This window comes from Lipotes vexillifer, unplaced genomic scaffold, assembly GCF_000442215.2.
Source record: "Lipotes vexillifer unplaced genomic scaffold, Lipotes_vexillifer_v1.1 scaffold4, whole genome shotgun sequence".
Taxonomy (NCBI): domain Eukaryota; kingdom Metazoa; phylum Chordata; class Mammalia; order Artiodactyla; family Lipotidae; genus Lipotes; species Lipotes vexillifer.
The window spans coordinates 2,394,139-2,407,970 of NW_006785876.1; the positions used below are offsets into that span (position 1 = coordinate 2,394,139).

Here is a 13,832-nt window from a genome sequence, read left to right on the forward strand (position 1 = left end):
TCGAAGGCCTCGTCCGCGATGCCTCCCAGCTGGTTGTTGTTCACAATGAGGTGCTGCAGGTTGACCAGGCCCCGCAGGGTGTCCTCCCCGAGGCTGGGCAGCCGGTTGCTGTCGAGGTGCAGGGAGCGCAGGCTCTCGAGGTCCAGGAAGGAGAAGGGCTGGATGTGGCTGATGGTGTTCCTGGACAATGTCAGGTCCACCAGCCCCGTCATGTTGGCGAAGTCCTGGCGGCCGATGTGGATGATAAAGTTGCCTCCCAGACGCAGCTCCACCGTCCGCCGGTCGATGTCAGGGGGTACGAAGAGCAGCCCCTTGGAGGGGCACAGGGTCCCCAGTGACTCAGACAGGTTCTGGCAGACACAGTACTTGGGGCAGGCGTCGACCACGGTAAATGCCATGACAAACGCCAGCAGGCCACCAAGCAGGGTCTCCATGGTCTGGTCACTCAGGCCACGGTGCCTGGAAGGGAGAGACACAAGGTCAGGGTCAGGAGGCGACTTCCTAAAGCCCTGGCCCAGAGCTTCCTCCCTCACACCCACCTCCTGCCTTGGGGAGCAGTTGAGTAGCATCTGCTCACGCAGGTGTAATCTCTTCAACCAGTCCCTCCAATACAATTCTACTTTTTCCTTTCTCCTTAGCTCTTATCACCTTGGAACAGACTATTTAATTACTTATTAATTACGTTTATGGAATATTTTCTACCTCCCTCACTAGAATGTCAGTTCCATGAGGGCAGGTACTTTTGTCTATTTTGTTGATTGCTATAACCTGCACATCTAGCACAGTGCCTGGAAAATAGTAGATGCTCAATAAATATTTGTTGGATGGATGCATGGATGGATAATTCCATACCACTCGTTCATCGAATAATCATTGGATTTGAAAAGTGTTTTATGGCTGTATTTTGAAGCGGTTTTGCCTTCTTAATTGGATTAGGCTCAGCATGAAATCAAATCGGACCAGCATTCCCTAAGAACAAGAACATGGACAAGGAGAGAGCTGCCCCTGGGAGAGGCCAGTGTTAGTGGGGAACTGGCTTTGGGTAAGTTCTTCACCATGGAGAATCCACACAGTGGGTGAATCTCTGGGAGTTCAGGGAGGTGAAGAAGGGGGTGGGATGGGAAGCCAAGGCATGGACTTCTGAGCACTTAGTATGTGCTGGGTCCCCTGCCCAGACCTTCATATACATCACCTCATCTGGGCTTCAGGAACACCCTTCACGGGGAAGGGCTTATCTGTGTATATAGATGAGGACTTGTCCATGGCCTAAGAGCCTCCTTCAGGTCCTTATGCAAAAGTCACCTTCTCACCAAGGCCCTACCCTCTGTGCACATCCCACTTCCTTGCTCTGCGTTTTCTCCTTGGAATTGATCACTATCTAAGTTACTGTATGTTTCACCTAAGTGTCTTGTTATTGTTTGTCTTCTGCAGTGGCAAAAGACCCCCAAACGGTTGGGGCTTGTTTTTATTCACCACTGAATAAAAGGCCTATAGCACTGCCTGTTGCATAGTAGCTGCTTTTGTGAGAATGACTATCCAGGGAAGGAAGGAACAGGGCTTTGGATCAGGTCTTTGAATCTCCAAATCTTACAGTTTCATCATTATTCCATGTGGCTCTATTTATGTAGTACTAAGAACATCAACTGAGCTGGACTTTTGGAAAATCATTGCACACTGGCTGTGTAGCATCACACAGACCAAGAGCTCTCGATTTGCCTTCTAGGAGTGCTAATTAGGGTTCTGCAAGGAAGGCTCCTAAGGCCACTGAATTGGGAAGCACAGCCCACTCTCGCTCACCCTTTCAAAAGCTCTGGCTGCACTAGCAAGTTCGTAGAAGTGTTGAGAAATTCTGTGGCAGTAAAGAAATTTGAATTAATGTTTAATTCTGCATTGCTCCTTTTTTTAAGCTAAATATACTCCTATTTTTTTGCATCACAACTATTAATGCCTTGAGGAAGTAGAGCTCTATTGCTCCCAGTTTAAGGAGCACAGATGCAGACAAAACAACCAGCTGATAAAAAATAGATACATAGTAAATTTAAAAACCTATTCCAATCAGATATGACTTTATTGTGAAGATTTGAGTTCCATCATTGTGTCTCTTTAAGGGTAAATCTCCGACCTGAAACCCTTCAGGGTGAGACTTACTCTGCATTTTATCTGTAGTGAGTGTTATTCCTGAACAGCACTGTCCAATAGAAACGTAATACGAGCCACGAATATAACTTTAAATTACATTTAAATTACATGGCCATATTAAAAAAGTGAAAAGAAACAAGTGAAATCAATTTTGATCATGTATTTTACTTAACCCACTATATCCAAAATATTATTTCAACGTGTAATCAATACAAACAGTTATGAATGAGATGTTCAACATTCTTTTATTTGTACTAAGTCTTCAAAATCCAAGTGTATTTTTTTTTTTTCTTTTTTCGCTTATGCGGGCCTCTCACTGTTGTGGCCTCTCCCGTTAAGGAGCACAGGCTCCGGACGTGCAGGCCCAGCGGCCATGGCTCACGGGCCCAGCCGCTCCGCGGCATGTGGGATCTTCCCGGACCGGGGCACAAACCCGTGTCCCCTGCATCGGCAGGTGGACTCGCAACCACTGCGCCACCAGGGAAGCCCCCCAAGTGTATTTAACACTTAGAGCACATTTCAAGTGCTCAATAGCCTTATGTGACTATAGGCTTCCACAATGGATGGCACCGTTAGAGCAGGTGTTAGCCAACTGTAGCCCAAGGGCCAAATCCAGCCTGCCACCTGTATTTGTAAATAAAGCTGTATTAGAACATGGCCATGTTCATGTTTGCATATGGTCTATGTCTTTTTTCATGCTACAATGATGGCAGTAATTAGTTGCAGCAGACAGAATATGGCCAGCAAAAGCCTAAAATATTTGCTGTCTTGCCCTTTACAGAAAAAGTTTGCTTACCTCTGTTCCAGAGGATTTTCTTTTCTTTATATCTTCATTATGGTCACCCTCATTAAAAGCCTTTGTCAACGTGCCTATTTCCATGCAGCTCTGCTCTGAGCTCCCATGAGCAAAAGCCCACCCTTCTAGTCCCTACTTTCGCCCATCTCCTCCTTGAGGGGTACCAGCCTGCCCTGACCCAGGTCCCAGCAGGCACATCCATCCCAGAGGTGTCTACATGTGGAAGCTTTTGTAACACCTTCTCCATGCCCAAATGCATGGCCTTCTAGGTCCATACTCAGCTGGGTCCTGATAAAGCAAACAGGAATCTTTTCCATCTGCCTTGACCCTCTTCTTATGTTTAGCACAAGGACAAGTCTTTGCAAGAGCTGGTTCTGCCCATTTTTCCACTTTCTTTCTCACGACTCTTTTTTCCTTTGTTCTTCTTGCTTCGACTACACTCAACCTCTCTCACTTATAATTGCCAGGCTTGATCTTCCTCCGGGACTTCCTCCAAGCCCTGCTCTCTTCCCGGCTTCTCCCCTACCTCCACTCCTGCCTGCCCAAGCTCCTAGACCACCTCCAGCCTCAGCTTAAATGGCACCTGCTCCAGGAAGCCTCTCCAAAACATAGACCAAAACAGACCTTCCTGCTATGGACCCCTTAGCACCCTATACTTGTCCTACGTATTGCTCACCACACTTATACAATTCCTTAATCACTTACATATCTGTCTCCCTAGACTGGAAACTCCGCGAGGCAGGGAATTTATCTACCCTGTCCACCCATCGCTGTATCCCAGCACTCAGTACCACACCCGACTTGTAGTAAGTGCCCAATCAGTATCAAATGAGTGAATGAATAAAATGTGGTGCTGAGCCAAGGGAGCTTCTGGCATTGTCACTGAGGTTCTGAGTTCTGTATCAGCTCTGCCCAGGGCTCACTTGGCTAATCAGCTGAGAAAACCATCTTCGTGGAGCGGCCTGGTCATGCAGAAGCTTCAGAAGTATCTTCTGCCAGCCATCCGTGTGCTTTCAAGCATATGGCTCATTGTGGTCATAGAGTCAGGGAGGTCAGAGGTCTCTGGCCCCTTCATCTGCTCAAGGAGAGGTGAGTGGTATCTCCTACACCCACTGGGGACACAGGGATAGCCACACCCAAGGAGGTCCCTTGCTAGTTAAGCTGCAGGTGGCTGTGTGCACACGTGCCTGTGGCTATGTGCATGTGTATGTTTATGGGGTGGGGGTAGGGCTCTGAAAGCCTCTGGCCCCTTGAGAAGGGCATCCTCCTCATGAGCTCTTGTCAGTAAACACTGCAGTTTCTAAGGCTCAGCAGCACTTTCCAACATCTTCCCATCGCTGCACACACAGGAAATGGTAATAATCATTGTCAAGTGCATCTGAGTCCAGAGCCGAGGCTGTTGGTGGCCTGTTTGGGTATCTTCCACTGTCCCTCCAGATCCTCTTTCTCCTCCCTCTCTGACCCTGCCCTGTGTCCTGGAAGGCTGACCAGCATGGGCGGCATCAGTGAGATATGGACTGACTGCCCTGTCCTACGGCATCCTTGGGCCTTTCCATCCCTGCCTCTGTTGCCTGCCCTCCGGCAGAGAGCGACAGCAGTGGCAGCAAGCAGGAACGATCCGGACACTTCGGGATGCACACCCTGCATGGGGCCCATGGTTTCAAACAGTTTTGCCCCTGTAAATTATGGTAAACAAACCACATTTAAAAAAAGAGTTTGTTGAGGATTAACAAACATCTAATGAGTTCAAATCTGTGACGTAATAGAGCTGGGTAAATATATTTTAAGTAATCAGCATGGAAACTTACTGACAGAGAAGTGATTATTGAATCTTAATTAAAATTGTATTCTGAGAACCATCACTTATTACTCTTATAGCCAACAAAAAGCAGCTTAAACCCCAAGTTGGGAGGGAGGGGAGGGGAACGGGGTAGATAACAGGCAACTAGTGCACACCTGGGGGGGGGGGGCAACCCAGGTCCCTCTAAGCATCTCGGAATGGTGTGGGTGGTGGAGGGGACCACGGAGAGGTGGCGGATTAGGAGTAGAAGGCTGGTATCGGGAACAAAGAAGCAGATGAAAGCAGGCAGGAGGGGCCAAAGCTGAGAGAGGTGTGTGGGGATCAGAAGCGAGGCTATGAAATGGATGCTGGTATCAAATGTCAGAATCAGCCTTCATGGGAGGAATCCATCCGCAAAGGAGCAAAAGCTTGTCTGCTCAGAATGTCTATGAGCCAGGACTGGGGGGAGGGGAGGGGCGAGGCAGGGAAGTTGCCAGAGGGACCAGGCGATGAGCTGGAGAGGAAGAGAAACAGTCTCCCCTGGCCCTGCAGTGCCTGAGAGAATCAGCATGTCTCTGGGAGTTTACCCAGGGTAGGAACAGTTCTCTTCCCTTCCTCCCTAGGTTTCTGGACGCGGTTTTCACAACAACTCTGCAAGGTGAGTGCTGCCACTAGTCCATTAAGATGCTCTGGTGTAATTGCAAAGAGGTGTCCCACCGGGCGTCTGGAGTCCTCCTTAGCTGAACAGCCTCGTGCAGTGAGCAACCTGATCTACCGTACCTCATGGCCTGAGTATTGCTACGCCTGTTTTAACCACCAGGAAGTGAGGTTCAAAGAGGCTTGGACCTGCCCAAACTCTCCCATCTCCCCTGAGAAGAATCAGGATTTGAACTCAGGATAGTCTGGCTCCAGGCCGCCCTGAGAGTAGAAGAGGCCCCTCTAGAGGCTTCCATGTGCCTGGTGTACGTAGAAACCGGCTGCCTCTACCATGAGATTGCTTAGTAACCTGTGACAACCCAGCTGTTCAACTAAATTTGGGCACTTGTGTTTCCTGCTTGGGGATGGGCCTGGAAGGAACGCTGCTGGTGTTCTCAGAAGCTGAGGCCTAATTGGCTCAGAAAGACCCACCCGTCAGGCCCGATGGTAGTGAGTCACACACATACACACGCACGCACGCACACAATTAAATATACTGGCAATGAATATAGAGTTGTGGAACTAGGCTGGTGGTTTGTAATCAGAATCTCCAGATGGGATTTTATATTTAAAACCAAAGGAAAAAAAGAACGATGAGGACAGAAAGGGGAAAACTAAGGGACACGGCAGACATGGCAGCACAGAAGGAAAGTTCCTGTCCCTTCACTTGATGTGGAGACCACAGACTCTCCTCGCCCTTCCCCCAGCCCCTGGCCCTGCCTTCCTGCCAGAACCACCTCGAGCTGTTCCAGACAGAAGAGGCAACATTTAGCAGATGGCTGGCACGATATATGTGATATCTCTCCACCCTGATTTCCATTTAAAAGATACCTTAGCAACCAGCCGAGGAGCCACCCGCCCCTGGAGCCTGTAAATCAAGTAAGATGCCTATCTCTGCTTCAGGTAAAAAGAAATGGCCCCTCCAGGGTGCTCCAGGCCGACAGGAAAGTGTGAATTAATAAGAGGGGGAGGGGTTCGTATCTGCCAGGAGAGGCAGCCGCCTGCGTCTTCTTTCCAGACTTGCCCTCTCAGAGTACATGCTGCATCCCATAAATCGCACCACTCAAGGCGAGACCTGAAGGGACCTGCACGGGAGCCAGGGGACCAGAAAAGGAAACTTGATTTCCAGACATGGGTTTCCTGAAGGGGCTGCTTCTCTGATCTAGGAGTTGTCAGGTGGCGACCCTGCCTCCAGCCCAGTGCGTGGTTCCAGTTTGAGGCTTCCAGCCCCTGTCCTTGCCCCATCGCCAGCACCTCCACCTCTCAGGCCCTTAGGAAGTAACAGTCTGGGGCTCCTTCTAAGGGTAAGAGAAATGAGTTAGCATCAGAGAACTGTTATTCTCCATCCCCCTCCCTGATGCTGCTTTGCACAGGAATCCTTCTAGAATCTCGAGAAAGAGGGGATGGGGGCAAGTTCAATGAATGTGTTGGAGAGGGAGATAGCTCCTGACCTCAGAGAGCTCCGAGTCTGATGGGGGAGGCATAGCTTTTGACCACAGGCAGCTTGTATGTTGATGCTGGAGTCACAGATTCTAGTTTGAAGGGAGAGGGAGAGAAGGAGAGAGAGACTGAGAGGCAGAGACAGAGAAAGCCAGAAAGCCTGGCCTTGGAAGATCTTAGCTCCGTGGCTGCAGAAAGACACGCACACAGGATGGGCAAAAACGTTCCCTGTGCTGTCCCCAGGCAAAGCCGGGGAGACAGAGGCCACATCCCAAATCCTGGGACTTCTTCATAAACTAGCTAAAAAGACTGGTCTTAGATAGCAGAGGTAACAGGAAAGAAAAGGGAAACAAAGTCTAAAACATCCAAGGGCAGAACGAGCCCGCTTAGGCTCTGTTTAAACTTCTATTGTGCAAGGTAAGCAGCTGTTATCATAAGTAAGTTATTAAGCTCGGAACTGCTTCCTGTCTGCTCTCAGGGACAGCACGGTGTCTCCGTGTTAACGCCTCCAGGATAGCTTTGATTCTGTTGCAGTGTAATTATGTGTTTCCCTGTTTTCTACCCTATTCACCTGGGAACCCCTTCTTGGCAAGGACTGTATTTTGTTCAGCTCTGAATCCCCAGTAGCAAGCCCAGTACTTAGCACGGAGCAGGCACCAGGGACATGTTTGATGAGAGAATGAATGAATGAATGACCGAATGAATGAATGAGAGCTCCAGCATGAATAGCCGCACACCTTGGCACCTTCGACACTGTACACGCCTTCTTACTGCAGGAGTGTGCGCGCCCCCGTCCGGGGCAGGCCAGGCAGGCTGGCGCATTCATGCCCTGGAGAACAGCCCCCCCAGCCAAGGCTAGTAAGCGGGGTGGAAGATGAGGACCTCAGCTTCCTCGCCGGCTGGGTGGAGCGACTCGGAAGCACGTTCTGCACAGCCTCCTACGGGGCCCCAGTGAGACCGGGCCGAAGTGGCCCTTCGCACTCACCTGCTTCTGACACACCCTGCTGCTGGCTGCGTGCCCCGCCCCACTTCACCTCCCAGCCCTCTTCCCCTACCTGGGTGTCCTGCGATCACGGGCCAAATAAGCCACTTACACTCAAATCCGTGTTTCAAGTCTGCTTCTGGGGAATCCAGCCCAGGGCACACTTACTTACAACTCTCACGCCATAAGGTACCCGCCGAGCCATCGTGGAAACGTCAGACACGTGGGAATCAAAAATGATCGGAAAGCCATTCACATCCTCGTGGATGACTCACGCAAACAGGCCACTTATTGAAGGAAAGAGACCTTAGCTCCCACACGAATGGTAGGTATTGAGAGCTGAATGGAAAATGGCTTCCACCCAACGTATTCACAACCAGGGCCGAGCAACACTAGCCGTCTTTTGTCTTGAGACACGTGTGAGCCGGAGTGTGGATGCGTGTTCGCGCGCGGATGGGCGTGGAGCGCGGGTGGAGAGGTGTGTGCGCGAGGCGCGGGCGCCCGACTGAATGTGCCGGAGGCGCCTCCGGGGGTGAGCGAGGGGGCGCCCCCCGGACGGAGGCGACGACTGAGGGAACCTGTGGGTCTGGTGAATGGCGGGCTGTGTGGGTGAAGGAGGGCCTGGACGTGCATGAGGCTGCCTGTGAGTGGCGGGTGTGTGTGTGGGGGGGCGGCCAGCTGATTTGTTCAGCTTTGATGGGAACAAATGCTGTTTCGTGGCTGCGTGGTCAGCTGCGAGTGCGTTCATCTCCGTGGCTGCCTGGGATCTGTCTCTGCTTGGGGGACACAGCCGGCCTGCGGGGCTGGCAGCTCTCAGCATCGCTTTAGGCCTCGGCCTTTCCTGCCTGTTTCCGCCCGGCGGCCTCCACTCCGGCCCCTCAGCTGTGAGCCTGTGAGGGCTCAGGTTTCACACAGAGAGATTTCGGCTTTGATTCAGTCACGACTTTCAAGACTTTTCTCTGCAGTAAGCCCGGCCCCCGTTTCAAGCATCTTTTAGATTCTATCACCTGGAGCCTCAAGCAAGCGAGACTCCAGCTCTGGGCACCCGGGCAGAGCACTGCCTTCTTACCTCAGCGGTGGAATGCGGAGAACGTGGATACACGGGGATGCGTTTGCGGTCCACTCGGCCTTTCTGGTCCCTCCTCCCTGTCCCAGGGTCTCCCCCAGCAGATTCAGAGCCAAGGACGCGTCTTCGCCATTTTAGCCCTTTCATCTTCGCCTGCTCTAAACCACAGAGCACCCGCAGGCTCACGGACTCACCAGCACCCGCCACCAAGCACCCCTGGCCTCTCGCTGGTCCCCACGCCCCAGGCTGCGAGCGGAGTGTGTGGTCCCCTCTAGGACCCTGGTGACGAAGGGAGAAGCGGGGTGGATAATTCAAAGCGGCAGATAATCCAAAACTCATTTCCATTCGGCCGGGGAATGTTCACTCTGTGATTTACTCTCCTCATTATGTTTGGCTCAGGCTAAAATTAAAATTGGCTTTTCTTCTTCAAGCCAACCAGGCTACAGGCTAGGCAATGGCTGGATAGCACTGAAGTTTAGTCCAGCTAGAGAAATTAATTGTGGGTTAACATCTGACGAGGATATCACACTTGAAGGTCAACAGAGGTAGGGGTTGGATCTCCCTCAGCGGACTTGGACTCCCTGAGGGCGGGGCCGCGTCTCCCCTCAGACTTGGGCTCGCTGAGGCCGGGGCTGTGTCTCCCGTTAGACCGGGGCTCCCTGAGGGCGGGGCTTCGTCTCCCCTCAGACTGGGACTCCCTGAGGGCGGGGCCGCGTCTCCCCTCAGACCGGGGCTCCCTGAGGGCGGGGCCGCGTCTCCCCTCAGACCGGGGCTCCCTGACGGCAGGGCCGTGACTCCCCTCAGACCGGGGCTCCCTGAGAACGGCGCCGCGTCTCCCCTCACACCGGGGCTCCCTGAGGGCGGGGCCGCGTCTCCCCTCAGACCGGGGCTCCCTGAGGGCGGGTCCGCGTCTCCCCTCAGACCGGGGCTCCCTGAGAACGGGGCTTCGTCTCCCCTCAGACTGGGACTCCCTGAGGGCGGGGCCGCGTCTCCCCTCAGACCGGGGCTCCCTGAGGGCGGGTCCGCGTCTCCCCTCAGACCGGGGCTCCCTGAGGGCGGAGCCGGGTCTTCCCTCAGACCTGGGCTCCCTGAGGGCGGGGCCGCGTCTTCCCTCAGAAAGGGGCTCCCTGAGGGCGGAGCCGTGGCTAGCATCTGCCCACAGTTCTTCGTCTGGGAGCTGAGGCTAATATTAGCAGTGTCCTGCTCCTCACAGTCCCCTCTCCTTACCCCAACCTGGGAATCCCAGGTGAGGGCCAGGCCTCCCTGAAGCAGCCCTTCCCCTCAAGTCCACAGCTGGGCCTCAGCAGGGGCGGCCCCCAGCGTAATATCACTGAAGCTCACAGGCTGCTCTGAGAAGGGTGATGTCTCGTTGCACAGGCCTGTGGTTATTACCCTTCCCTGTTATTATGCATTTGGCGCAACATCAAGCGTGGCATATTTAATCTGGGACTCCTAGTAACACCTCTGATTATTAAAAGAAAAAGAATTTAGACAATCAGATTGGCTTGACGGGAGTTTATCTGCCTGTTTGTGGGTGGCGGGGAGGGCGCTCCTGCAGTGGGGGACACAGTTACAGACAAAGATTCCCATGTTGCACCTCCAAGGTCAGGTCTTTCTTCGGCCTTGAAACAGAATCCTCATCACCTGTGGGCCAGCCTAGACTTACAAGGTGACACACGAAAGCAAGAAGACTTTTCAGTCGGGGCTACCTTGGCTGTCTTACAAAGCTCCCACAAATTCCCTCAGTAGACGTAAGTCATGCGAAAACGTCACACTAGGGAAAAGGCCTATTTGTGGGGTCCTGTGACGCACTGTCCCGTGTCACATGCCCCGGCTGAGCAGCACCAAAGGGGCAGGAGGGGTTGTGAGGCAGGGCTGCCCAGCCCCTCGGGGGTGGGGTGCAGGGTGCCAGGCCTGGTGCCCGCTCTACGCCCGGGCAAACTCCTCCTCATAGACCAGCTCTGGCTCCAGCACCCCAGGCTTCCTCCCACTTTGTAAAAAGTATCTTCCTGTGTCCTCCCAATTCTGGATGGAAGGGACAGAGAAACATCCGAGTCAGGGAGGAACAGATGAAAGAACTGAAGGGATACCCGAAGGAAGTTTAGTGAAGGAAGTTTAGACTATTTACAGACATGTGGGCAGGGTTAGGGGAACACAAGAGGGGTGATGTGGCCCCCAGCGGCTGGCAACAGAGGGAGGCTTTTCAAACCCTTTCATCCCTAGGCCTGAAGGGTTGAAGGCAGAGGGCAGTTCCCAGGACGCACGCAGTGTTACAGACACGGGAGCGGGATAGGGATGGATACAACCTGCTGACCAACTACGGGCTGGGAGGGGGCTGGCCAAGGAAACGGTCCCCTCTCTCTCATCCTGCCTCTCACCTCCTCCTGGGCCTCCCAGTCGCCAAACCCAGGAAGCTAGAGGACAAAGGAGCCTGCAGGAAGTGGTCCACACAGGCCAGCCTCCCAGGGCACAGGGCAGGGCAGATAAAGGTGGAGCGTTCACTTGCAGGAGCAGTTGGACAATAATCTGCACACAGAGAGAGCAGCCTTCTCTCTTGTCAACTTTCCCGGTGAGTTGTTGGATAATAAAACCACTTGTAGGGCTTCCCTGGTGGCGCAGCGGTTGAGAGTCCGCCTGCCGATGCAGGGGACACGGGTTCGTGCCCCGGTCCGGGAGGATCCCACATGCCGCGGAGCGGTTGGGCCTGTGAGCCATGGCCGCTGAGCCTGCGCGTCCGGAGCCTGTGCTCCGCAGCGGGAGAGGCCACAACAGTGAGAGGCCCGCGTACCGCAAAAAAAACCCCAAAAAACAAACAAACAAAAAAAAACAACCACTTGTAAGTGTAAGAACAGGGAGGAAAAAGGAGGAAGAGGAGAGAGAGATGAATCCACTGGAAACAATAAACCCCACAGAATCAAGGGCAGTAAATATGAATTCAATTTGCTTTTGCCATTTACACAGCCCAGCCTTCACTAAGCGCTGACAGGCTGATCAGATAAAAGTCGCCATTGCCACCAGGACGGCACATTTAAATTTTTATTACAAACATCAGGCTCCATTACCCTGGGATTTGCTCTCTGCATTCCTAATGCTGTCTTTCTTCATGTAGGAATGGGAGCACCCTGGCTCCCAGGGACTGACTAATACAGCGGGAAGAGCCTGGTGTAGGAGTTCTGTGACCTGGGTCCCATCCTGGCCCTGCCCATGGCCTCAGCGAGCCACCTCTCCTCTGTGAAGCCTCACCTTCAGTCTCTCTTCCTTTCCCAGACTTGGCTAAAGCACTGCCACAGGCACAGCTGTCACTGTCTGGTAATGCCTTCTTCCACCTGAACTAACTGGGAACCTGTGATGAGAGGGTCTTGAAAAGAGTGTGTCCTTAAACCTATATTTTTCTGTGAACTTCTCAGAAAGCCAAAGACTTGAATTTGGCTTCAAGAATTCTTACTCTTTAGCCCTTGAAATGTAGATGACGTCATTATCGTCATCATCATCTATCACCATCTAACGGTGAACATTTGCTGAGTGTTAATTTCATGCCCATCATTTCATGCTTTAACCCTTTCATCCTCCCACCCACCCTATGGGTGTGGTAATTATCCCTATTTTACAGATGAGGCAAGTGAGGCTCAGAAAGGTGTTTGGGTGACTTGCCCAGAGTCCCCCTCCTAGTCAGTGACCGCTGGTCCCTCTGGGCTGTCCGAATGTTTTGTCAATATCGTCAGTCTGAGGACCCTAGGACTCACCTAGCTCTCCAGGAGAGCCAATCAACAACATGTACAGGGGCTGGAGCCAAACAGTAGGCAGAGTCACTTTATTATCAAACATTTAACTGAGAGAGAATGGGGAGCTCACCCTAGAATTTCGGGGTGGGGTTCTCTGCCCTGATGTGTCAAAGGTCAGAGTGCTCCCAGAGTTAAAGCACAAGCAGGTGAGAGATCAGGGGGCTGGTTGCTCCTGAGTGGTGCCCTTCACATTGGTCCCAGTGGGGGATGGTGCTCTTTGACTTGCACCATCACTTGGCCTCAGGATTCAGGGGGGTTGCCGACTTGGAGGAAGGGACTCACACCTTCCTGCTATGAATGGAAAAAGCAAATCAGTGCTTGGTCGAGGCAGTGAGTTTTATGTTTCTCCTGCAACCCCCAGGGTTTAGTCCCAGCAAGCAAGTGCTCCCCTTGAGACCCTAAATCAACCAGCCTCAGGAAGGGTGAAAAAAATCATTATTCTGATAATCAGGAGACCAGAGTGAAGTTAAAGCTGAGAGGAAGCTGCCCCTGCCACAGTGTGACCACAGCTGTCTACGTCTCTCCTACCACCCTCAGTTGCCTCCAATGTACGTGGGAAGGGAGTTTGGGAGCAAGGCGATCTCTGGATCCTCTTCCAGATGCAACCTTTCCTAATCCTATTCTTGCTGCCACACTTTCAAAGATCAAATAAATGGTTAAAATATTAATGGCTGATTAGGTTAATTGAGAATTCTGCACTGCTTAACTAAGGAACAGGGTCCCTAATGAAATTTTAGGCATTATCCCCTGATGTGTGGGAACGGTGTTAGGAGAGACTGCAAGGCTGGGAGAGTCTAACTGTTTCTCCTAATTCACATCACATAACTGACTCCTGCCTTTTGACATAAAGCAGAGCCAGAAAGGACGTATGCCTTTGGCTTAAGTTCCCACACAGAGACAAGGAGATTGGATGGAGGCTCCCTAGACGAGTGAAGGAAGATTCAGTCTACTTTGCTAAAGGAAGGAAACAGGGCAACTTCCTGCTGTAGGTGAGTGGAGGAGTAGCGGAGAAGTCAGGTTGGAGAGTTAGGAGGGCAATCAAATCAGCCAGCCCTTCCTTAACGTCCAGCGTTGTGCACTTCCTCCATGGTGTGACAGTACAGAGTCCCCTGGTTGTCCGCTAATATCCATTCTCCCCTTTTCCCCAGTAA

General features: G+C 52.3%; 1 protein-coding gene across 1 annotated transcript in view; it reads right to left on the reverse strand.

Moving 5' to 3' along the window:
• Positions 1-13,832, reverse strand: part of LRFN2 (leucine rich repeat and fibronectin type III domain containing 2) — a 179,917-nt gene that overhangs the window by 35,976 nt on the left and 130,109 nt on the right. Inside the window, 1 exon segment of the mRNA XM_007458182.1 lies at positions 1-444. This exon segment is cut by the window's left edge and continues 19 nt beyond it. Within this exon segment, the coding sequence (XP_007458244.1) occupies positions 1-434 (434 nt within the window). The 5' untranslated portion in view covers positions 435-444.